Source organism: Bufo gargarizans, chromosome 4 (genome assembly GCF_014858855.1).
Source record: "Bufo gargarizans isolate SCDJY-AF-19 chromosome 4, ASM1485885v1, whole genome shotgun sequence".
NCBI classification, from domain to species: domain Eukaryota; kingdom Metazoa; phylum Chordata; class Amphibia; order Anura; family Bufonidae; genus Bufo; species Bufo gargarizans.
Window position 1 is genome coordinate 154,733,013 of NC_058083.1, and position 24,339 is coordinate 154,757,351.

The 24,339-nt window shown below is 45.4% G+C and overlaps 1 protein-coding gene across 1 annotated transcript in view; it reads left to right on the forward strand.

Annotated features, from left to right (window-relative positions):
* The window catches only part of LOC122934627 (lysosomal amino acid transporter 1 homolog), a 33,234-nt gene extending 12,839 nt beyond the window's left edge, over window positions 1–20,395 (forward strand). Inside the window, exons 2-7 of the mRNA XM_044290220.1 lie at window positions 476–605; window positions 2,340–2,427; window positions 9,897–10,021; window positions 13,303–13,398; window positions 14,356–14,541; window positions 19,195–20,395. Coding sequence (XP_044146155.1) covers window positions 476–605; window positions 2,340–2,427; window positions 9,897–10,021; window positions 13,303–13,398; window positions 14,356–14,541; window positions 19,195–19,296 — 727 coding nt within the window. The 3' untranslated portion in view covers window positions 19,297–20,395. The remainder of the gene's footprint in view (window positions 1–475; window positions 606–2,339; window positions 2,428–9,896; window positions 10,022–13,302; window positions 13,399–14,355; window positions 14,542–19,194) is intronic.
* The last annotated feature ends 3,944 nt before the right edge of the window (window positions 20,396–24,339 follow it).

Here is a 24,339-nt window from a genome sequence, read left to right on the forward strand (position 1 = left end):
TATGAGAAAATTACAGGGGCGTGCAGGAGGGCAATGCTGGTGGGATTAAATGCCTGTGCTGACCATCTACATTGTGTTCTCAAATCTCTCCTTATACGTCTGCTTTATTAACTATTTGAATTCTCCATAATATTAGAATTCTGAAGCAACTCTGCTTGTCCTCTGTTATTACCAGTAGGAATTTATGACTAAATTGCCAACTCATTGTTGCCAGAGGGGCAACGCCGTAGATTGTCTGCATCTGTTCCGTGGCCCCGCAAAAAAATATAGAGCATGTCCTATTCTTGTCTGCAGTTGCGGCCAAAAATAGGCATTCTCTATATAGCGCCGGCCATGTGCGGTCTGCAGAATGCAGAATGCACACTGTTGGTATACGTGTTTTGCGGATCGCAAAACACGGTCGAGTGTATGCACCCTAAGGCAGATGGACGTGTTTGGGATTAATATGTAATTCCTTGTGTTTCTTTCCCCTCAGCCAGCTGTATGTTGCCCACAAGAATGGAAGAGTCGATCAAGCGCTTTCTCTTGGATTTTTGTTATGTTGGTTAGGAGGAGACTTTACTAATTTTATCGGCTGCTATTTGACCAAACAGCTACCAATCCAGGTATGTGTGCGCAAGGGCCTTGTGTCAGAACTGCCGCCCAATCTGAATATTTTATTTTCAGACCATTTGAGTCATGGGGCGCTCAATAGTTGGAGTGGTTAACAGGAGTGCCTTTCCTCCATGTTTTGAGACACAATGCCCTCGGTAAAAAGAAGGGGGTTAGTCCTCACATGCCAGTGTGCGGGTGCACGCCCCATGGCTGGAAGCACAAAAATAAACACAATGTGACAGCACTCTGTAAATACAATAGTGCCATACTCCATATACAAAATGTACTAATGCTACGTTATAAATGTGAGATTCTTGGCGAATACGTTTTGTACAAAATTATTTGTGACTGTCCGCCACTGGCAAGGTAATCTCTTTAGGACAGGAACCTACACTAAATACTACCTCTCCTGGTTCCAAATGGCCTCCAATAAATGCAGGGAGAGCAGGCTACAGCTTTATACTTCCACTTATTAAAATCAACTATGGGGCAGACCGGTTAGACACACACGACCAAGGGAGTCAGCCACACCTCCAGTGTAGGCTGCAAAGAAAAAAGAAAATGGCTATTGGCACATTCCTGCACGCAGGTGCACTCCCCATGACTGGAAGCACAAACATAATGCCCTCAGTGTTTTGTATGTGATTAAATATTTTTAAAGGAAACCTGTCATCTGTTTTATGATGTCCTGTCTGCTGGCAGGTACAGTAACCTGAGCAAAATGCTGGGTCACCTTTATGACGCACTTGTTTTGTTAAAATCCATATTGAGTAGCTCCAGCTTGAAATGAGCTCCTAGCTCTCGGCACCCCTTGCTGCTGATTGACAGCTCTATGCTAATGAGCGGCGAGTGCGGTTGATTGGGAACTCATGAATATGAGGACTCCTGAGCCTCTGCAGTGTATAGAGCGGACTCCACTCTGTTCGCCTGGAGCTGCTCAGTACACAGTTTAGTCAAACGCCTGGGTAAATTAAAGAAAGTGACCCAGTGTTTTACTTGGGGTCGGTCACCACTTTATGCTGCCCTCATTTCCCCTTATACATGTTGGCGGCCTTTTATGGTTTAACATTGTCGCACAACCCCCTGTTTTGTGACATTTTAAATACCAATGTGACAATATTTATTGCATGGGCATTTTTACATGTGCAGCGTCGTAAATTAGGTGCATCTTTTGTCAGCAACACTGGCGTAAAAAGAATGACATTCTTAATAAATGAGCCCCGTTGTCGTCTTTGGGTGAGAACAATGAGTTAGGAGTCCAGTTGTAGGATTCCTGTCAGTAACTTCTTTTGTAGGAGAGCTATGCCCCTACAACCATATTATACTGTCCTTTTCGGGGTTTCCGGCATGTGGAGGCCTAGCCTTTTAGAGCACTGTAGTCTCATAGTGCCTAAAGGTGTCCTGTTAACCATGACATACAGGGTAAATACAAAAATGTCATTCACAGACAAGGTACATATGGAAGGGGAAATATATTGGGTAAGGCCTTTGTTTTATGTTTCATGTTACTACAGACACTTCTGAAAATTCTGCAGGCATGTCCTCTTTTCATATCCTCCTTTCCTTTGGTCCTATATTGCAGTATACATTTTAGGCTACTTTCCCATCTCCGTTTTTAATTCCGGTTTTAAGGTCAGAAGCCCAAGGGGAGCAGGAGCTGCTTAGAATTTGCCTGCATATGGAGTTTGTTTCTTGCTAATAAGTCCCTCGTTACTTTTTTTTTTTATTATTATTATTTTTTTCAGATTGTCACGGCCATTTTTTATGTCAACATGGATATAATTATGATATCACAGTTTGCCTACTACAAATTGAAAAACAAGAAGATGAAAGGTAGTGCACCCTTATTCATTGCTGTGTGTGTCTTGTTGGGAGTGCATGTATCAGAATATAAAAATGTATTGAAAAAATTAGGTTACTTATTTTTAGGTGATTTTAGTGAAATAAGAAAACACGTTATCACCTCTGCACATATAATAGGCCACAGATGACTTCAATGGGTTTTCCAACCCAAATAGCTAAATATAAAGCTCCTAACACGCATGTCTATCAGTCACTTACCTGATGCAACTTTGAATGCAGATTTTTTTTTTTTTTTTTTTTTTTTTTTTTTACTTTCATTTCATACTATTCTTCCTGTTGTGGGGTTATGTAGGCTGTTTCATTATGATGATGAAAGCTACATTTCCCAGCCTGCTCTGCGCACTCCTCCCCCGAGCAGTTTCTCCTTCCTGACATTCACATTACTCCTGTAGCGCATGCTCCTTAGAGGCATTATATGATCCTGTAGGGGGACGTCTTCACATCAAAAAGTAGGCCATCATCTTGTGATTTCTTGTTCCTTTTAACATGTTGTGACTGGGGGTTGAGAGAGTCTCAGAAAACCCCTAGAACAAATGATTTCTTATATTTTATGTTTGTAGAAATAGTACAAGTAACTAATAGTTTGTCTTCGTTATATTTGTAGTCGGGAGACAACACCAGCCACATCCTCTGACACAGCGCAGTTCTCGGCAATTATCAGGATTTCCATCACTGACACTGGGCATTGATCTGTCCGCTCGTATTAGATTGTATTATTCCACTTTTACACAGTCAGTATTACGCTTCAGTGTTTGGTCGGTCTTTGTAAGGCAAAACCAGGAGGGGGTCCAAAACACAGAAGAGGCACAAATATTTCTATTATGCCTTTTCTCTATAGGTTTCGCCTCTGGTTCTGCCTTTACAAATACTGGTGAAGTGTACTAACCAAATACTGTGTGAAAGTGACCTAATCCTGGTAATAAACTGCTATGAACAGGTTCATCACTGGTTATTGTAATATTGCAAACTAAAGAAAATGCATGGCATATTAAATTAGTGGACAAATTACTGTAAAATCATAATTTCTCGCCCATTTTCCTTGGGGGACACAGACCTTGGGTATAGCTCAGCTCCCTAGGAGGCGTGACACTAAGTAAAACTGTTAAGCCCCTCCTCCATCAGCTATACCCTCAGCCTGGAGATAGAGGCTACCAGTTTTAGCTTAGTGTCCAAGGAGGCAAGACACTCCCTGCTACTGCAGGGCTGTTTTCTCCTTGTTATTTTTACTTTTTCTTCTAATTTTGTTATTTTATTTTTTCCTAGGGATACCAGAGACGCATTTGACCTCTCTGCTCTCCCGGGGTTGAGCTGCGCCAGTGCCAACTTATCTGCACTGCTGCCTCCCCCACAGAAGCAATAGGAGGATCTGGGCAGCAATGGCTCCCCTACATCCCGCCAGCTAGGGGGTCGCCCGCACGCCAAGCCCCTCTTCCAGCTTCCTGCCACTGCGGTGCCAGTGGCTGAAGGGGCGACCCTGCTGGAAAGGACTGAGGGTGAAGACGTCGCACGGTGAGATGGCTATTCCAGCCCATACCCCGTCCCTATCTGCAGCATCTACCCCTCTGGGTAAGGGGGGCACCCGTGGTCGCTCATTCTGAGCGCTCATCTGCAGGACAATGCAGCACAGCAGCATCCTCAGCACCCCCACGCTTTTCCCCCCCACGCTGCTATCTTTCTCCCCCCCCTCCCCCTCATTCGGGGCTGACTCCATTTTTCTCTTCTCTCTCTCCCCCTTCCCGCCGAGAACGGGGGGCGGGGCTTAGCGGTCCCGGCAGGGGGCGGGGCTTCCGCGCGTCATTTTGGGGGCGGAGCTACGTTCTCCTTCACAGGAGACATTTCAAGCGCTGGAGGGGGCGGAGCTTGTTCCCCGCGCTTTCTGCTGAGGTTTCCCGCGCTTCCTCACTCCTGACAGGAAGCTGGGACACGGTGGGGGACTCTAACCTCCTGTGTACATCGCTCGGCTTCTGTGGGCGCTCTCTGCTGCTCACTGCTGTTCACTGCTTCTCTGCTGCTGCTGATCTGGGCCATCTCCTGACGTTCTTCTGAGGCACTGGTAGGACAGTTAACCCTCTCCTAACCCTCCTGGTCATAGCTGCTATAACCCTTTGTGGTCTCTATATTAGAGTACAACCACACTTCAGCATGTCAGATCCCACAGGTGCCCCCAAACCCTGGTACCATGCCTGTACCGCCTGTAAGGAACTTTTTCCGCGTGGGCAATCTGAGCCGCATTGCCTTGCATGTCAGGCCCCGGTGCAGGGCCCGCTTCCCGCTGCGCCCCCCGGTGCCTCTGAACCCCCTGACTGGGCTAGGTCTCTGTCTCAGGCGGTGGAAAGCCTTACACACGTAGTGGGCCGTCTCGTGGATAGACCGCCTCTCCCGCAGGCTGCCACAATCCCTGTCGCACCCGCTGGGACTACCGTTTCTGCCGCCCCCACTGGTTCCCTGCCTCCCAGCGAATCTTCCAGGGCCCGGCATACTCAGAAACGTTCAAGGGTTGAGCGCACATCTTCTCCAGATGCTTCGCTCTCTCCGCCATGCGTGCGAGCTCAGTCAAGTCTATCCTCTCAAAGGGATACGCTTTCTGAGGGAGAACTGGCGGATTCGGACGTGGACATGGACTCAGAGCTTCCGTCCAAATTGGCGTCCGCGGTGGGGCATCTTGTCACTAGCATCCGTGATACCTTTCAGCTACACGATGACCCCCCCAGCTCTGAACAGGCCGGCGTGTCCTTTCTCCGCCCCAAACAGGCCTCCAAGGTTTTTCCCATACACGCTGATTTTTCTTCTGTGGTATCCAAGGCTTGGACTCGGCCTAACGTCCGCTTTATTACACCCAAAAAGCTGGACATTTGTTATCCCTTTCCAGCGGATTCTGTGACCACGTGGACATCCCCGCCTAAGGTTGATCCTCCCGTGGCTCGCCTGTCCAAAAGCACTACTATTCCTGTACAGGACGGATCTTCCCTCCAGTCTGTTGAGGACCGTCGTACGGAATCCCTCTCCAAGGCCATATTTACTGCCTCTGGTTCGGCCCTTAGACCGGTCTTTGCCTCCGCCTGGGTTGGCAAAGCGGTCTCTGAATGGGGTTTGCAACTGGAACGGGAGTTAGGGTCGGACGTCCCTGTTCAGGACCTCCGTTCCTTAGCCCAACTAATTGTTCAGGCCGGAAAATTCGTCTGTGAGGCCTCCCTTGATGCGGGTGCCCTCATTGCTCGTTCCTCTGCCCTGGCAGTTTCTGTCAGGAGGGAACTCTGGCTGAAGGTTTGGGCGGCGGACGCCGCTTCCAAACGCTCTTTGGCCGGCCTACCATTCACGGGTTCCCGCCTGTTCGGAACCCGTCTGGACGAACTTATATCAGAGGCCACGGGTGGGAAGAGTACTCACCTCCCCCAGTCCAGGCCAATGGGCGCCCCCCGTGGTCGCGCTGGTTCGTCCCGTTTTCGGTCCTTTCGCAAGCCCACCGGGTCTAGACCCGCGGCCAGTTCTTCTTCCTCTGGCCCAGCCCAGGATAGACACAAGAAGCCGTTTTTTCGGACGCAACCTACCTGGCGCAAGTCCCAGCCTGCACGGGCTCCCACAGGCCAGCAGCCCTCTGCCTGAAGGTGCGCCCCCACCCACCCGGGTGGGGGGCCGCCTTCTCCTATTCAGGAACGTATGGCGGGCCCACATCTCAGACGCATGGGCGCTCGAGATTGTATCTTGCGGATACAAAATCGAATTTGCGTCCATTCCGCCAGACCGTTTCTTCCGATCCCGTCCTCCGCGAGATCCCGTACGAGTGGCCGCCTTCTTCGCGGCCATTCACTCTCTAATGGACAAGGGTGTCGTCGCCCCCGTGCCTCCGACGGAAAGGTTCAGGGGGTTCTACTCGAACCTCTTTGTGGTTCCCAAGAAGGAAGGCTCAGTGCGTCCGATCTTGGACCTAAAACGCCTGAACCGTTTTCTCCGACTGCAGAGATTCCGGATGGAGTCTCTCAGGTCCGCAGTGGCCTCCCTGGAAAGAGGGGATTTCATGGCCTCAATCGACATTCAGGATGCATACCTCCACGTTCCGGTTGCTCCATGTCATCACCGCTTCCTGCGCTTTGCGGTGGGGGACGATCACTTCCAATTCGTCGCCCTTCCCTTTGGTCTGGCGACTGCTCCTCGAGTGTTCACCAAGGTCCTGGCCCCTGTCTTGGCCCTTCTACGTTCAAGAAGTGTTTTTATTCTCCCATACTTGGACGACATCCTGGTCAAGGCACCCTCCTTCTCTCAGACATCCCGCAGTGTGGAACTCACTCTGGAGACCCTGACGCGGTTCGGTTGGATTATCAACCACCCCAAATCTTCCCTTACCCCCTCCAGACGGCTGATCTTCCTGGGGATGCTCCTGGATACAGAGTTGGCGGAGGTCCGCCTTCCGTCGGACAAGCGTCTGGCCCTTCGCGGGTCGGTTCGCAGTCTCCTCCGTCATCACCGCCCTTCCCTCAGATCCAGCATGCGGTTGTTGGGAAAGATGGTTGCCTGTTTCGAAGCGGTGCCGTTCGCACAATTCCGGATTTCCGCACCTTTCAGAGGGCAATTCTGTCGGCCTGGGACAAATCACTGAGGAGTCTGGACAGGACCTTTCTTCTGCCTCCCCTGGCTCGAGCTTCCCTCGGCTGGTGGTTGCATATCCCTCTAAGGGGGAAGTCCTTCCTTCCACTGAACTGGCTGGTGATTACCACAGATGCCAGCTTACGGGGGTGGGGGGGGGGGGGGTTTCCCTCCCCGGTCCGTCCAGGGCGTTTGGTCTCTATCGGAGTCCAGACTTCCAATCAATATTCTGGAACTGAGGGCGATTCTTCTGTCCCTCAGACACTGGACCCATCTGCTGAGGGGTCACCCTGTTCGGATCCAATCGGACAATGCCACGGCTGTGGCATACATAAACCATCAGGGAGGCACTCGCAGCGATGCAAGAGGTGACCCTCATTCTCCTCTGGGCGGAGACGCACGTGCCGGCCTTATCTGCGATTTACATCCCGGGGGTGGACAACTGGGCGGCGGATTTCCTCAGCCGGTCCACCATCGACCCGGGAGAATGGTCCCTGCACCCAGAGGTGTTCGAAGCCCTTTGTCTTCGCTGGGGTCGCCCCGACGTGGACCTCATGGCCTCCAAATTCAACCACAAGGTCCCCCTATACCTGGCCAGGGCACGGGACCCGAAGGCATACGGCGCCGACGCGCTCGTCCTTCCATGGCGCGAATTCTCCCTTCTGTACGTCTTTCCTCCTTTTCCCCTCCTGCCACGGGTTCTTCGGAGGATCGCGGCAGAGGGCGTCCCCGCGATTCTAATCGCCCCGGATTGGCCCCGCCGGTCTTGGTACGCCGACCTAATGTTGCTGTTGGCAGACGCACCGTGGCCACTGCCCTCCAGGGAAGACCTTCTCTCTCAGGGACCGATCTTCCACGAGCATTTAGGCTCGCTACGTTTGACGGCGTGGCTATTGAGACCGCCGTCTTAACGCGACGGGGTTTCTCCGCGGACGTAGTCCGCACCATGATCCGGGCTCGTAAGCCCGTATCCTCTAGGATCTACTATCGGGTTTGGAGGTCCTATCTGGGGTTCTGTGAGTCCCGGAGCATCCCACCTCTCTGGTTTTCTCTTCCCACAATCCTGTCCTTCCTCCAGTCGGGTCTGGACCTGGGGCTGTGCCTCAGTTCTCTGAAGGGTCAGATTTCGGCGTTGTCTATTCTTCTCCAGCGTCCCCTGGCCCCTCTAGGGCCAATTAAGACCTTTTTACAAGGGGTGGCTCACTCTGTTCCGCCGTACCGCCCTCCAGTTCCTTCCTGGGACCTGAATGTGGTGCTCTCGGCGCTCCAATCAGCCCCCTTCGAGCCTTTACGGGAGGTCTCCCTTCGCCTTCTGTCCTGCAAGGTCATCTTTCTTGTGGCCGTCACGTCTCTCCGACGGGTGTCGGAGTTAGCGGCTCTTTCTTGCTCCGAACCTTTCCTGATCTTCCACCAGGATAAGGTTGTGCTTCGGCCTGTCCCGACTTTCCTGCCGAAGGTGGTCTCCGCCTTTCACATCAATGAGGACATCGTCCTTCCGTCGCTCTGTCCCTCTCCTTCCCACCCCAGAGAACGGGAACTGCACCGTCTGGATGTGGTCAGGGCGTTGAGGATTTACTTGGAGGTCACCGGGTCCTTTCGGCGCACGGACTCCCTGTTTGTGGTTCCGGAGGGTTCGCGCAAAGGGTTGGCGGTCTCCAAGGTGGCTATTGCCCGTTTCATTAAACTGGCGGTGTCTGAGGCTTATCGAGCCAAGGGCAGACCTCCGCCTTTTGGCGTCACTGCTCATTCCACCAGAGCAGTCGGAGCTTCCTGGGCGCAGAGGCATCGGGCCTCGGCTGAACAGTTGTGCAAAGCAGCCACTTGGTCCTCTCTGCACACTTTCACAAAGTTCTATAGGGTGCATACGCATGCATCAGCGGATGCTGCGTTGGGCCGCCTGGTTTTGCAGGCAGCGGTTTCCTGATGCTCTGGTGGTGTTCCGCCTTGGGTTTGTGGTCCCTCCCTTCTTGGACTGCTCTTGAACGTCCCAAGGTCTGTGTCCCCCAAGGAAAATGGGCGAGAAAAGGAGATTTTTGTATAACTTACCAGTTAAATCTCTTTCTCGCTCTTCCTTGGGGGACACAGCACCCACCCTTCTGTGTTTGGTTACAGGGTTATGGTCTGGCGCCCCGTTGGGTTGCTGGCTGGTTGTTTCCGTTATTGGTTGTTATCCTTTCACTACTTGGACACGCAACTGGTAGCCTCTATCTCCAGGCTGAGGGTATAGCTGATGGAGGAGGGGCTTAACAGTTTTACTTAGTGTCACGCCTCCTAGGGAGCTGAGCTATACCCAAGGTCTGTGTCCCCCAAGGAAGAGCGAGAAAGAGATTTAACTGGTAAGTTATACAAAAATCTCCTTTTTCCTGGTCACATGACCCTCCATCAGCAGCCATTTTATGGACAAGACCCATAGAAATATATGAAATATAGAAAATGCTGCAGAATTCCAACAAAGGCTATATTAGTTAGGAAAGTGGCCAACCCCTTTAAGCACCAGCAGCAAATATCCAGCCAGTTAGAGAACTGTAATCCATTACTTAGCAAGAACACACATGGCAGCCCCCGTAAAGATGTTACATGAAGAACTGCTGTATTACCGTCAGATTCAACTAATTAAAAAAACTATATGAAACCCCCGCACACAGGCAGGGTTATGGCCCCCATGTTCTTCCCCTCAGTGCCTTATGCGTTCACTTTGTTAGCAGCTTCTGTTCTCATTCACCTTATGTCTTGCATTTATTACCCCCAATCAGTGTACTTTGGTCAGTGTGTGACTGTCCGTGTATATTTCAATTGTAAAAATACTTATGCGTTGTATGTGATATATGTATAATTTATTTATTTATTTTTTATCGTAGGAAGTGGAAGTCTGAAAGGTTTTTGTATAGGTTGGGTTGTTTTGTGCATCACGTTGTCAGTTATACTCCCTAGTCAGCTACTTCTGAGGACTCTAGAAAGAAATGCTGATCTGGAAGTAAACCAGGTAAATTATTTAACCTAAAGCTTGTTTTTGTCCATTTTAAAGTGTGCATTGTATGTGGTATCCAAGTTCTATTTAATATGATTCACTGATTCAATGATTCTGACAGTGTTATAGCAGCTCACTAATCTTTGCCATTACATCATGGGGTTCAACCTCTACCAATCCTGAAAGCGAAGAAGCCCCTCCAAATTCTTCCATCACAGTGCACGGCCATCCACCCTCTATGTAGGGAACTACAACTCTGCTACATTCAAGTGAATTGCTACCTACTGCAGTGTGTGGCCAAGGAAAAGCTTTGAAGGAGCTGCATCCCCTTCATTCTGAGCTGGATCCCCACTAATCAACAAGAAATGACCCATGCTAATCATGTCAGCACTTGTAGTAAAGGGTGCTCTTTTCTTGTGGCAAGAAGAAAAATGGTACAGTTTTATTTTATTTTTTATTAGTTAAAGAGCATATATCAGCATAATCAACCCTAGTAAACTAGGCATGCTTCTAAAATAGATCACGATGAGTGCAAAACCCCCTCTCTTGCAGCAATTAAATGTATAGTTTTGGAGAAAATGATTTTTATTTGTATGCTAATAGGGTGCTTGGAGCACCAAGGGCCATGGGCTAGCCCCTCAGAGCACTGGTTCACTTTCAGCTTTTCACCCTTTGCCACGCACTATCCCCCAGTGACTGACAGGGCCAGGCATCCTCACGGTTCTGATGCCTGGCCCTGAAATCTCATTTGTTTGCCAGTGAGAGTGCAGTTGGTGCATGCACAGACTGTACTCTCACCAGCGCATATGCGAGATTGTACTGCCGGGCATCGGAACAGTGAGGATGCCTGGCCCTGTTAGTCACTGGGGGAGAGGGAAAGGTGGAGGAGAAGCGTTGCTCCAAGGGTTCGGCCTGTCTCTCTGTGCTTAGAGCCCCTCATTGGGAGAAATAAAATAACATGGGATTGCTGCAAAAGAAGGGTTGTTGCACTCAGAATGATCAACCCTACTAGGCAGTATGCCTGGTTTACTAGGGTTGTTCATGCTGACACATCCTCTTTTTTAATAGTTAAAAGGAACCTGTCAGCTTCTATATGCTCCCTTCAGCATAGTGTAGTGACAGACTCGCTGATTTTAGTAGTCTGTCACTCCTATGATAGTATCCAGTACTTTTGTTCTGTGGAGTACTGTGAGAGAGAGGGGTCGGACATTGTGCGCTGCCCCCACCTTCCTCTGCTGGGTGATTGGTAATAAAACTGTCAATCAGTATCCCTCTCGCACCACTGACATCCGCTGCAGGCTTTCCCAGGTCAGTACTCTAAAAATACTGAATGCCATCACCAGAGTGGCAGACCACTGAAATCTAGTCTGCCACTACGCTGTGTGGCTCTCAGGGCAGCATACAGGGGCTGACGGGGTCAGTTTTAAACACCCAACTTAAATATGCAACCTAAAGTGACCCAGAACTAAACTTGGCCTAACCATGCTGGAACATCAGACCTGTGCTTTGTGTCTTTTGGAATGGTGCAAAGTAAAGGGTCATGATTTATACAATATACCAGTGTGTCCATTATCAGATCTAATAATCATGAGATCCAGTATTGTTGTATAATGCAGACATACTGGGGATCGTGTACTAACAGTCTACGTCAGTTTTCTGGAGTACAAAATTTTAAAATTTTGACGCAAGTGCCGTTTTGCAACATAATTTGTAACGTTTTACCTTTTTCCTGCACCTTCGCCACTTTTTCTAAAAGTTGTCAGGAGAAGGTAAGCCACAGATGGGAGCTCTGCATCCTGACTCATTTCACATGTGCATCTGAAAACTAGTCCACATTACACCAGAAATGTATATCTCATGGCTGGAGTAGATTTGTGTTCTGGGACATGGCCAGCAGAAGATGTGACACATTTATTAAGAGGCGTGGGGCCTTTTCATGTGTGGAACGCTGGTCCTTGGTAAATGACCCCTGGCAACTTTTGTCCTATTTTATGGTAGTCGCTTAAAGCATATTCCTATGAGGAGCCGGATTCCATTTGTTCTTTCACACTATAGTACACATGCATCAGTTATGTCTGACTCCACAAGAAACTGACCAGACAGCTGATATACTGTTATGTGCATTTAGCCTTAGATTGGTGGGGGTTTGACTGCTGGGACCCCTATTGATCAGGAGAAGGGTGATGATGGTGCAGCGGCAGGTCGAGCATGCACACTTCTGCGCCTTTTTATCTCTATGGGACTTCTGGAAATAGCTGGGTAATGTACTTCGGCAATCCGATAGAGAATGGGTGCAGGGGCAGTGTTCATGGATGACCTGCTGCACCATTCATTTTGGGGAGCCAATCCTGTAAAACCACTAGGGTCACATGTTACTTTAAAGGCTTTGGTTCATTTTTAAAGAATCTACAGGCATAATAAAAAATAAAATTTTTTTTTTATATATATAGAATTGTTTTTTTTTTTTTTTTTTGTATTTCTGGAGTTGGAGTCATTTTTTACCAAAATCCAGCATACTTTAGGTGTGTTAGGCTGCTTTCACATCTGCGGTTTTGTTTCTGGTTTTGAGTTTTTGGTGTTCTGTATAAGGAAACATTTAATTTCAATGGTTCAAATACGGAATGTAATCCGTATGCGTTCCGTTTCCATATTTCCATTTTTCCGTTCCGTTGAAAGATAGAACATGTCCTATTATTGCCTGCAAATCGCATTCCGTGGCTCCATTGAAGTCAATGGGTCCGCAAAAAAAACAGAACACATACGGAAATGCATCCGTATATCTTCCGTATCCGTTCCTTTTTGCGGAAACCATCTATTGAAAATGTTATGCCCAGCCCAATTTTTTGTAATTACTGTATATGCCATATGGAAAAAACAGAACAGAAACACAACTGAAACAAAAAACAACGGATCCGTGGAAAACGGACCGCAAAACACTGAAAAAGCCATACAGTCGTGTGAAAGTCTTTGACCCGTGATTCATGGTAAAAGTGTGAAATTAACACAATTACCTCAATGCTTCAGTGTTTCCCTATGGGGTCAAAAATCAACCTGCTACCAAAACAAAAAATAAAATAAAAAATCTGACCAAGAAACTTTGCTTGTATGTGTTAATCCCATTAGTTGATCCCTTTGAGCCCAGCCTTATGTAACAGTATTGTTATAAACACGTTGCACTTCATGTAGTAGTATTATGTAGTATTTATTTCAACACATTTATTACTAGTGGAAATGTTACCTTGTTCTTTATAATATATAAATATACCGTATTTAATATCCAATCGTTTTTCTTACAGAATTCTCTTGGAATCACAGAGATGTCCGGGTTCATTTGTGGCTATGTTTCTTCTGTATTTTATTTGGGCTCACGTTTCCCTCAACTCCATAAGAATGTAAGTATTTGTCTGTGACGAGTTACCTCTTGAGGGTAGAGCCATATGCACAGAGTCTGCTGTGGGTGAGATACACAGCGTAAATTGATTGAAAACCCTCAGTACAAGTCGGCCTATGCTGTGTGTTTTCTTGGCAGTGCATGGATGACCTTTCTGAAATCTCTCCCACTTTGCTGCTACTCTTAATGTTGCCGATTTGTTGCAGGAAATTCCATTGTGGAAAATCCACAACATTTACACTATGTATGGCCATACCCAAAGGAGTTGTCCAAGTAAAAGGCTACTTTCACACAAGTTTTGTGCAGATCCATCTTGTATCTGCACAGATGGATCCGTATGAATAATGCCAACGTTTGTATCCGTTAATAACGGATCTGTTTACATTATTCATAAAAATAAAAAAAAGTCTGAGTCAAAACGGATCCGTCTTCACTTACATTGAAAATCAATGGGGGCGAATCTGTTTTCAGTTGCACCATATTGTGTCAGTGAAAAACGGATCCGTCCATTAGGCTCCGCATTGTCAGAAGGTCACCAAAACGCTGCAAGCTGCGTTTTAGTGACCGTCTAAAAAATGCAACAGAGACTAAACACAGCCAAACTGATGCATTCTCAATGGATCCTTATCCATTCAGAATGCATTGGGGCTGAACTGATCCGTTTTCGGCCGCTTGTGAGAGCCCTGAACGGATCTCACAAGCGGACCCAGAAACGCCAGTGTGAAAGTAGCCGTAATCTTTTAAAATACCCTTGACAACCCTTTTATAGTCTAACAATCATTTCATAAAACGTTTGGTATGTCATAGTGACATGTCTGACGTTTTAATTGGTAGGGGTGTGGGTGTTGAAATTACGGGGCAAAAGTTCAGAACTGTGCCCCTTCTGATGTGATTAGCTAGACCAGAAAATATGTTTATAAAGAGTATTAATAGTCACCATTGTGTGTTATTCTTTCAGTTTCAGAGGAAATCTACAGAGGGCACCTCCTATATGCTATTTGCATTAGCAATGCTTGGAAACTTTACATACGGGTTGAGTCTTGTCTTGAAGTTGCCTGCAGTTCAACACAATAAGAACCGCTATATACTACACCATTTGCCCTGGCTGATTGGAAGCTTTGGTGTACTTGTGCTTGACTTCTTTGTATCCTTTTTATAATCCCATGGTAAAATAGTTTATAAGGCTGAAAAAAGAAATCTGTCCATCCAGTTCAGCCTGTTTATCCTGCAAGTTGATCCAGAGGAAGGCAAAATAAAAAACTGTGAGGTAAAAGCCAATTTTCCTCACTTAAGGGGGGAAAAATTCCTCCCCGACTCCTATCAGGCAATCAGAATAACTCCCTGGATCAACGACCCCTCTGGGTGTACAAACCTTCTTTCCTCCAGACGCAGAGGATGTCCCCTCGTCACAGTCACAGTCCTGGGAATGAATAGATGATGGGAGAGATCTCTGTACTGACTGACCCCTGATATATTTATACATAGGTTTTAGATCTCCCCTCAGTCATCTTTTTTCTAAAGTGAATAACCCTAATGTTGATAATCTTTCAGGGTCCTGTAGTCCACTCATTCCAGTTAATACTTTAGTTGCCCTCCTCTGAACCCTCTCCAGCTCTGCTATGTCTGCCTTGTTCACAGGAGCCCAGAACTGTACACAGTACTCCATGTGTGATCTCACTAATGATTTGTAGAGTGGTAGCACTATGCTCAAGGACATCTATGTCCCTTTTGATGCAACCCATTATCTCATTGGCTTTGGCAGCAGCTGTCTGACACTGGTTTCTACAGCTTAGTTTGCTTTTCATTAAAAGTCCTTTTCCATTTCAGTGTTACCCAGTGTTTTACCATTTAGTATGTACTGGTGACTTGCATTATTCCTTACCATGTGCATAACCTTACATTTGTCAGTTTCAAACCTCATCTGCCCAAGCCTCCAATCTATCCAGATCCATCTGTAGCAGTATACTGTCCTTGTCCATGTTAATTACTTTACACAGTTTAGTGTCATCTGCAAAAAATGATATTTTACTGTGCAAGCCTTCTACAAGATCATTAATATATTTAAGAGAATAGGGCCCAATACTGACCCCCTGAGGTACCCCACTAGTGGCAATGACCTAATCTTCGTACATATTCAACGTGATGGACCATATAGGTCCTTTTCCTCCTGGGCATCAAAGTAGAAGACAGAAGAGAAGCCGGGGTGCGCGAACAAGTGGATGAGGTGAGTTAAATTATTATTATTATTTTTTTAACCCCTCCAGTCCTATTTTACTAAGCATTCTGTATTAAGAATGCTATTTTCCCTTATAACCATGTTATAAGGGAAAATAATAATGATCTGGTCCCCATCCCGATTGTCTCCTAGCAACCATGCGTGAAAATCGCACCGCATCCGCACTTTCTTGCGGATGCTTGTGATTTTCACGCAGCCCCATTCACTTCTATAGGACCTGCATTGCGTGAAAAAACGCACAATATAGAGCATGCTGCGATTTTCACGCAACACACAATTTTCAGTGATGCGTGAAAATCACTGCTCATGTGCACAGCCCCATAGAAATGAATGGGTCTGGATTCAGTGCGGGTGCAATGCGTTCACCTCACGCTTTGCACCCGTGCGGAAATCTCGCCTGTGTGAAAGAGGCCTTAGAAAACCTTCAAACTGTTTACCCACGACAGATGTTAAACTTACCGGCCTATAGTTTCCGGGCTCTGTTTTTAGACCCTTTTTGAATATTAGAACCACATTTGCTATTCGCCAATCCTGTGGAACACTCCCTGTCAGTATAGAGTCCTTAAATATCAGAAATAAGGGTCTGGCTATGACATTACTTAATTCTCTTTGGATACGGGGGTGTATGCCATCTGGTCCTGGCAATTTATCCATTTTAATCTTTTTAAGACACTGCTGTACTTCTTCCTGGGTCAGACAGGGCACTTTTAATGGGGAATTTACTTTTACATTCTGCATTTCATCTGACAGTTTATTTTGAATACCGTGGAGAAAGAGAAATATTTAATAGCTTTGCTTTCTCCTCATCGCTCTCTGCAACTCCCCCTCATTACTCTGTAAAGGGCCGACACCTTCAGATTTATACTTTTTACAATTTATAGAATTAAAGAGTATTTTAGGGTTGGTTTTGCTCTCTTTAGCAATTAAACTCTCGGTCTCTAGTTTGGCTGCTTTTATTTTTTTTTTACATATTCTATTATAATTTTTTTATCCCTTATAGTTTTTCAGTTCTTCCTCGCTCCCCTCCTGTTTTAGTGATTTTTGTCATTTATTAGTTCTATTTATCCACTGTTTTTTTTTTTTGTTTTTTTTTTCTCGTTCCTTTAACCTTTTATTCTCATAAGGTATGTACCTCTCACAATTAGATTTTAGGATGCTTTTAAAAATATCCCATTTTGTGGCTGTATTTTTATTTTTGAGCACTTTGTCCAAGTTAGTTAGGTCTACGGCCTCTTAGGGCTCTTTCACACTTGTGTTCTTGTCTTCCGGCATAGAGTTCCGTCGTCGGGGCTCTATGCCGGAAGAATCCTGATCAGGATTATCCTAATGCATTCTGAATGGAGTGAAATCCGTTCCGGATGTCTTCAGTTCCGGAACGGAACGTTTTTTGGCCGGTGAAAATACCGCAGCATGCTGCGCTTTTTCTTCCGTCCAGAAATCCTGAACACTTGCCGCAAGGCCGGATCCGGAATTAATGCCCATTGAAAGGCATTGATCCGGATCCGGCCTTAAGCTAAACGTCGTTTCGGCGCATTGCCGGATACGACGTTTAGCTTTTTCTCAATGGTTACCATGGCTGCCGGGACGCTAAAGTCCTGGCAGCCATGGTAAAGTGTAGCGGGGAGCGGGGGAGCAGCATACTTACCGTCCGTGCGGCTCCTGGGGCGCTCTAGAGTGACGTCAGGGCGCCCCAGGCGCATGGATGATGTGATCGCATGGCACGTCATCCATGCGCATGGGGCGCTCTGACGTCACTCTGGAGCGCCCCGGGAGCCGCGCGGACTGTAAGTATGCCGCTCCCCGCTCCTACTATGGCAACCAGGACTTTAATAGCGTCCTGGCTGCCATAGTAACACTGAAAGCATTTTGAAGACGGATCCGTCTTCAAATGCTTTCAGTATACTTGCGTTTTTCCAGATCCGGCATGTACCTCCGGCAAGTACACGCCGGATCCGGACAACGCAAGTGTGAAAGAGGCCTTAGTTGGCTAGATTTAGCTTTTTTCGAAGCTTTTGAATTTTTTGTTCCTCCCTGAAGAAACACTCTTGAATCATAATTGGAAGGTTATTACTTAATGGTCACTATTTCCCAGGTGTCCCCTGACCTGCAGATCTGTTGTTCTGTCAGGTCTATTGGTTAATACTAAGTCCAGTGTGGCCGTCCCTCTAGTCGGGTCCTGAACCAGGAGGTAGGAGACATGCGTACCGTAAATGGCTATATCTTGTTTCCTGAACTGTCACAGGTGGTGAATCTGATTTCGTAGGTATTTTTTATTTTTATTTTTTCTGTTGGCTTCAATGAATTTGACAGAAAAAAACCATCATGTTATGCCTCATTGGATGCCGATTACGTAGCTGTTTTCCATTAGTGGTATTACTCTGTAATATGTCACATATAAGTGTAGGGCCACTATATAAACAAGTAATCACAGGTGCGACCCACGTACTAACACCAATAAGACAAAATTGACATGCTGATTCAAGGAATTCGTAAAAAATCTCATCTTTATTAGAATACATCAGGAAAAAAAACATATAACATTCTACCCCAATTGAAGTGCCAAAATGTGGTCACAAATAATCTTTACGGGATGTAAAAGGTAAGCACAAACAAGTAAATAGAATCACAAATGTGGTACATCCACAGATGCACAATGCAGGAAATATGTGCAGAACCAAAAATAGGCACCTCCACGTGTTTTGTGTTTCTTCCTCAGGGGGATTATCTTTTACATCTCACAAAGATTGTGTGAGCACCTTTTGGCACCACTATGTGGGTTGAATGTCGTGCCATTTATCTATTTTTTTTTTATTTTGATGTATTCTAAGGCTACTTTCACACTAGCGTTCGGCTGTCCGCTCGTGAGCTCCGTTTGAAGGGGCTCACGAGCGGACCCGAACGCAGCCGTCCAGCCCTGATGCAGTCTGAATGGAGCGGATCCGCTCAGACTGCATCAGTCTGGCGGCGTTCAGCCTCCGCTCGCCTCCGCACGGACAGGCGGACAGCTGAACGCTGCTTGCAGCGTTCGGGTGTCCGCCTGGCCGTGCGGAGGCGTCCAGACTTACAATGTAAGTCAATGGGGACGGATCCGTTTGAAGATGCCACAATATGGCTCAATCTTCAAGCGGATCCGTCCCCCATTGACTTTACATTGAAAGTCTGGACGGATCCGTCCGAGGCTATTTTCACACTTAGCTTTTATATGCCAATATAATGCAGACGGATCCGTTCTGAACGGAGCCTCCGTCTGCATTATTATGATCGGATCCGTTCAAGAACGGATCCGATCGAACGCTAGTGTGAAAGTAGCCTAATGAAGATTTTTACTAGTGTCTGTGATATGGCAGCACACAGTGTCTGTGGCTCCCGATTATAGCGCTGCATGGCAGAATTGCACTTACTTTGCCGTGAATTACGGTTGTTTTGCAATCTGTTTTTGCCTATGTGGCTTACCCTATAAAAACTTGTGAATGTGTGTGTATTTTATCTTGAAATCTTTCTTTCTTTCATAATGTGTGCTGATGTATATTCCATAATTTCCTTAACGTTAGAAAAAAACAGATGACAGCACAGTTCATTCTCTATCGAAAGCACAAGACCACACAGTCTCACTTACTGGCACTGGAAGTAGAGCCGTTGCTTGTGGATGAAGTTGAAACCTAACCCCTCGGACCAACCTGCTCCACTCATTTTTTCCTTCATGTATTTGGTTTACATTTTTATTTGCTTGAAGACTTATTTTCGTGAAATTTTTCGATCACTGTATTTCTGAGGGACCAAAGTTTTTCATGAACGATCACTCTTTTTTTGTTACATAAAATTTCCAGAATATCCAGGGACCCAAACTACTCGTTGCCATTATCATTGCTGCTTTTAACTTGTTGTTTTTTTTTTTTTTTTTTTTTTTTTTTGTGAGACTGTTACCAAAGTAAAGGGTGTATTAGATGGGCAGATTTTCTGCCCAATGAACACTAATGAACATTCGGATCAACGCTCGCTAGCGATGATCTTGCAGTGTAATGCTACCGCCGATTGCATGATGAACGAGCAATCCAGATCAGAATTGGCAGGCGGGAGATCGTGCTAATAACAACCTGCCAACGGCAAACCAGTGTACAGCATGGGGGTAGCAATGGCCTAGCGATCGCTCCTCCCTATGTTGCTGAGAAGATCGCTGCATGTAATAGCAGTGGTCACCTCAGCAAACAGGCAATTGTCAGGAGGGAACGCTCCCCTCCTGACAATCGTCTGCATGATTGGGGTGTCTAATAGACAACATTTGTATCAGGGTATTTTTTGGAAAACTTCTTTTTTTTTGTGGAGAATTTGTGGCTTAGACCATTGAATATTAAATATAAATATTGTCCGCCTGTCATCACAGAGCGATAAACCTTCTATATAGATAGTAAACTGATAATGAATTACCTTCTGCTGTGAAGGAAATGTGTTACCTGCTAATATAATAGTATGTATAGAATTGACATGACAGTCCGTTAGTGGTGTTCTCTTGATAGGCCTACAGAATAGCACTGTAGGCCTGATCAGTGTGATGCTCTAATTACCGGTAAGTCACCACAGGGGGGGTGCTCCTTTTGGTGTCAGCTGGTCTGACTGAGAATTTCTGAAAACATACTAAAAGTCCAAGCAAAGTGGACGTTAAAGAGCCGGAACATGAAGTGACTTTGAATTAGATCCAGAAAACCATTCACCAGTTGTTTTTTGTTGTTGTGTTTTTTTTACATAGAATATTTACATATAGGGTCATAATGTGTAATAGAAACATTTGTAATGTCTTTTTAAATTCAAAAAATTCCAAAATTCTGTTTCTCACCAGCACAGTTTATCTGCTGTGTAAAAAGTTTTGAAGAAAGTAGACTGGCTGCCCTGTCTCCATTACAGCAGTCGGTTGGTGTCGAGTCTGGTAAGCAAGACAAAGCCCATCTTCTGTTAGTGTCAGAGTCTATGGTTGTCCTACTTAAAGGGTAACTGTCATTTTTTATTTATTTGCTAGTTTATTAGAGCTAGGCATGTTTACCTGAGTTAGTCTGTCAATGATTGCCAAAAGATATGTAATTACGTTATGTCCTCTGTCCCTTTCCACTGCTCCCTCTAAAGTCAGTTGCTATGGCTTGTCTGTCTCCGGCTAAGGGTAATTTCACACTAACGTTTTCTTTTCTGGCATAGAGTTCCGTCCTAGGGGCTCTATACCGGAAAAGAGCTGATCAGTTTTATCCCCATGCATTCTGAATGGTGAGCAATCCGTTCAGGATGTCTTCAGTTCAGTCTTTTTGACTGATCAGGATGGAGATAATACCGTAGCATGCTGCTGTTTTATCTCCGGCCCCAAAAAACTGAACACTTGCCTGAATGCCATTTTTTTTCCCATAGTGCCGGATCAGAATGCCGGATCCGTCCGTGAAAAAAAAAAAAATGCCGGATCTGTTTTTCTGGAGGACACCGGAAAGACTGATCCGGCATTTCAATGCATTTGTAAGACTGATCAGGATCCTGATCCGTCTTACAAATGCCACCAGTTGGTATCTGTTTTGACGGATCCGTCAGGCAGTTCCGTACTCTGCCACAAGTGTGAAAGTACCCTTAGAAGACAGGAAGACGGAGGGGCGGTCCTTCACACTGCATGCCTGCATTAGGCTTCAGAGTGAGGAGGTGTGTCTCTCAGTAATCCAATCTGATTGGCTGGCAGGGAGCTGCTGGCTACAGCAAGTGTGTATGGGAATTGGGAAAGCAGTTTTGGCCTCAGAACTGGCAGAGGAGCCATCTTGAGAAGGTCCTCATATTGTAAATGTTTAAACAGCCGTAACTAAGAGAAAAACTCAAGGTAAACAGTGGTATGTAAAGAAACTAAAGATTGCTTTATGCCAAGTATGCTCAACCTGCGGCCCTCCAGCTGTTGTAAAACTACAACTCCCACAATGCCCTGCTGTAGGCTGTTCAGGCATGCTAGGAGTTGTAGTTTTGCAACAGCTGGAGGGCCACAGGTTGATCGTGCCTGCTTTATGCATAACATAACATATGCTGGACAATGCAAAATGCTGTGACGCACTGGATCAGTCAGGATCAAATGAGGTGCTCTCAGAAAAAGATTCACCCAATCTATTCAACAAAAGACACTCTAGAAATCAAAGATACTGGGCACTCTCGGATATGCGACCAATATTGAATTTATTAGTTAAAAAGTATGTGCTAGACAATTAAAAATCCAAACAATTGCAAAAACAATTTCAATCATAAAAAACCAAACACCATAAAATATCTATTAAAACAATAAATATATATAGCTAGTGGCTTATTCGCAATAATATTTCCAATCACTAGCAACATTCAGAGGTGTAAGTCCATTGATTCGAATCTGCGATCCGAATTTCCTATATAGAAACAATGTTTGCTGCAGCAATTAGATCGACATTAAATCCGAATTAAATTGGAATAGAGTAGCGTAACATATGCTAAAATAGATTTTATTTTAATTTTTTATGAAAACATGACTGTTACCCTTTAAAAGGAACAATGTGGGCTTAGTGGGGAAAAAAAATTACATTACCACTTAAAACCAAAAGTATCGGTCAAGTAGACTGAACGCTGTTTATTTTGGCACTCTGAGGGTCATTGACTAAAATATCTAAAGAATAAATTCAGTGATGATTGCAAGCTACAATGTAAAGCCACTGCCTGCAATTCCAAACAGACACCGATATACTGAATTACCATAGAATTTCTTTCTTACAAATATAGACATGTACACGATCAAGTAAACTTGTGGATATTCCATTACAGTAACTACCATTTTATGCAGGTTCATAATCCCCAAATATCCATCATCCATAAAACACACTTGATTTGAAGATTAACTATTTCTGGTCTTTTAATTTTTTTTTTCCATGAGTGGTTTATAGTCTTCTTCCTTTTAGTCCCATCACATCTTATTTTGCAATAATAATTTACAATTTGAATGTGTGGTACATTAAATGGGTTGTATGCAATGTGAAAAATGACCACTGATGACTACTGTCCTATAGAAGCATCCCTACTCTTGCCTGTGGGCAGTGTCTGGTATCGCAGCGCATCCCCCTTACTTGGATGGGAGTGATGCTGTAAGAGGGCATTCTTGTTTTTTTTCGAATGCCTACAACCCCTTTGGTCATTGCTTTTCTGTGGAAATATTCATGTCGTTACAAAATTGTAAATGTGTTTGTACATTGTAACCTGGTGAAATGTAAAAATGTAATCTTTGTGTAAATTATTTAAAGTTTTTGTAAAGGTATTAACTTTAATATATGAAAATTACTGTTACTGGCCAGTTTATTGAGAGTAAGGTGAGTAATTTGTCTCACTGGACTTGAAATGGAAAAAGTTCTCTCTCTCTCATACACACCATTTTTTTTAAATCCTATTCTTTGCAGTTGACTTGGCAGGTGCTCTGTTACACCACAGCAACTTTAGCCATGCCATTTATACTGCATTTTAATGCTATTGTACTGCTGTTGCAACTTTGGTATTAGGCCTCATGCACAACACATTGGACAAATCCACTCTCCTGTTCTTTAGAAATATATATTTTTTGTGTGTATTTTTTTTTCTTTCTTGTGTTGAGAAAATAAATGTGGATCCATGGAATGTGATGTTCAGTATCAGTCTTGTTGGGGGTCATTTACAAATCTTGTATATCACATGAATGTTGCAATATTTTGCACAAATGCCATTTTGCACAAGAAATTGTGACTTTCTTGGCTTTCTTCACTGTTCTCACCTTTTTTAAAAAATAACTAAATAAAAACCTGGTGTAAATTCTAACTGAAATAGAAAATGTTTTCTGGTGCACAGACATCATAGATGATAGAAAATGTTTAGAGACCTGCGCCTCTACAAAGAGAGCTAAGGGCACTTTTTTACACTAGTGTTTCCGGCATAGAGTTCCGTCACAGAGGCTCTATATCGGAAAAGAACTGATCAGGCATATCCCCATGCATTCTGAATGGAGAGTAATCCGTTCAGTTTGCATCAGGATGTCTTCAGTTCAGTCATTTTGACTGATTAGGCAAAATATTAAACCGTAGCATTCTACGGTTTTATCTCCGGCGAAAAAAAAACTGAAGACTTGCCTGAATGCCGGATCCGGCTTTTTTTTCCCGTAGGAATGTTTTAGTGCCGGATCCGGCATTCAGAATGCCGGATCCGTTCTTCCGGCCTGCGCATACGCAGACCGGTAAAAATGTGAAAAAAAATATACAAGACTGATCCGTCTGTCCGCATGACAAGTGGAGAGACAGATCCGTCCTTGCAGTGCATTTGTGAGACTGATCCGCATCTGGATCAGTCTCACAAATGCTTTCAGTCAGTGGTGTATCGGCGGGCAGTGCTGATGACGGAACTGCCCGCCGGATCACACTGCCGCAAGTGTGAAAGTAGCTTAAGACCAAAGTGACCTTAGCCATGTCCTGTAGATTTCTGCTTCAGTAGTACATGTTTACATTGCTTATCACTGCAATAAGGAAAGCCATCTATCTTCTCCAGAAGGACACAACTACCTGGTATTCAGGAGAGCCACAGGTTGTAGACTGGACGTATACACTTATCCAAATGGTTGCGGACTTGTGACAGATATGTCATTAAACAGTGTTGTTCTACTCAGATGTGCAAGATTGCTGTTGAATTTACCTTGCAGATTAATGTATTTCTCTATTTTCA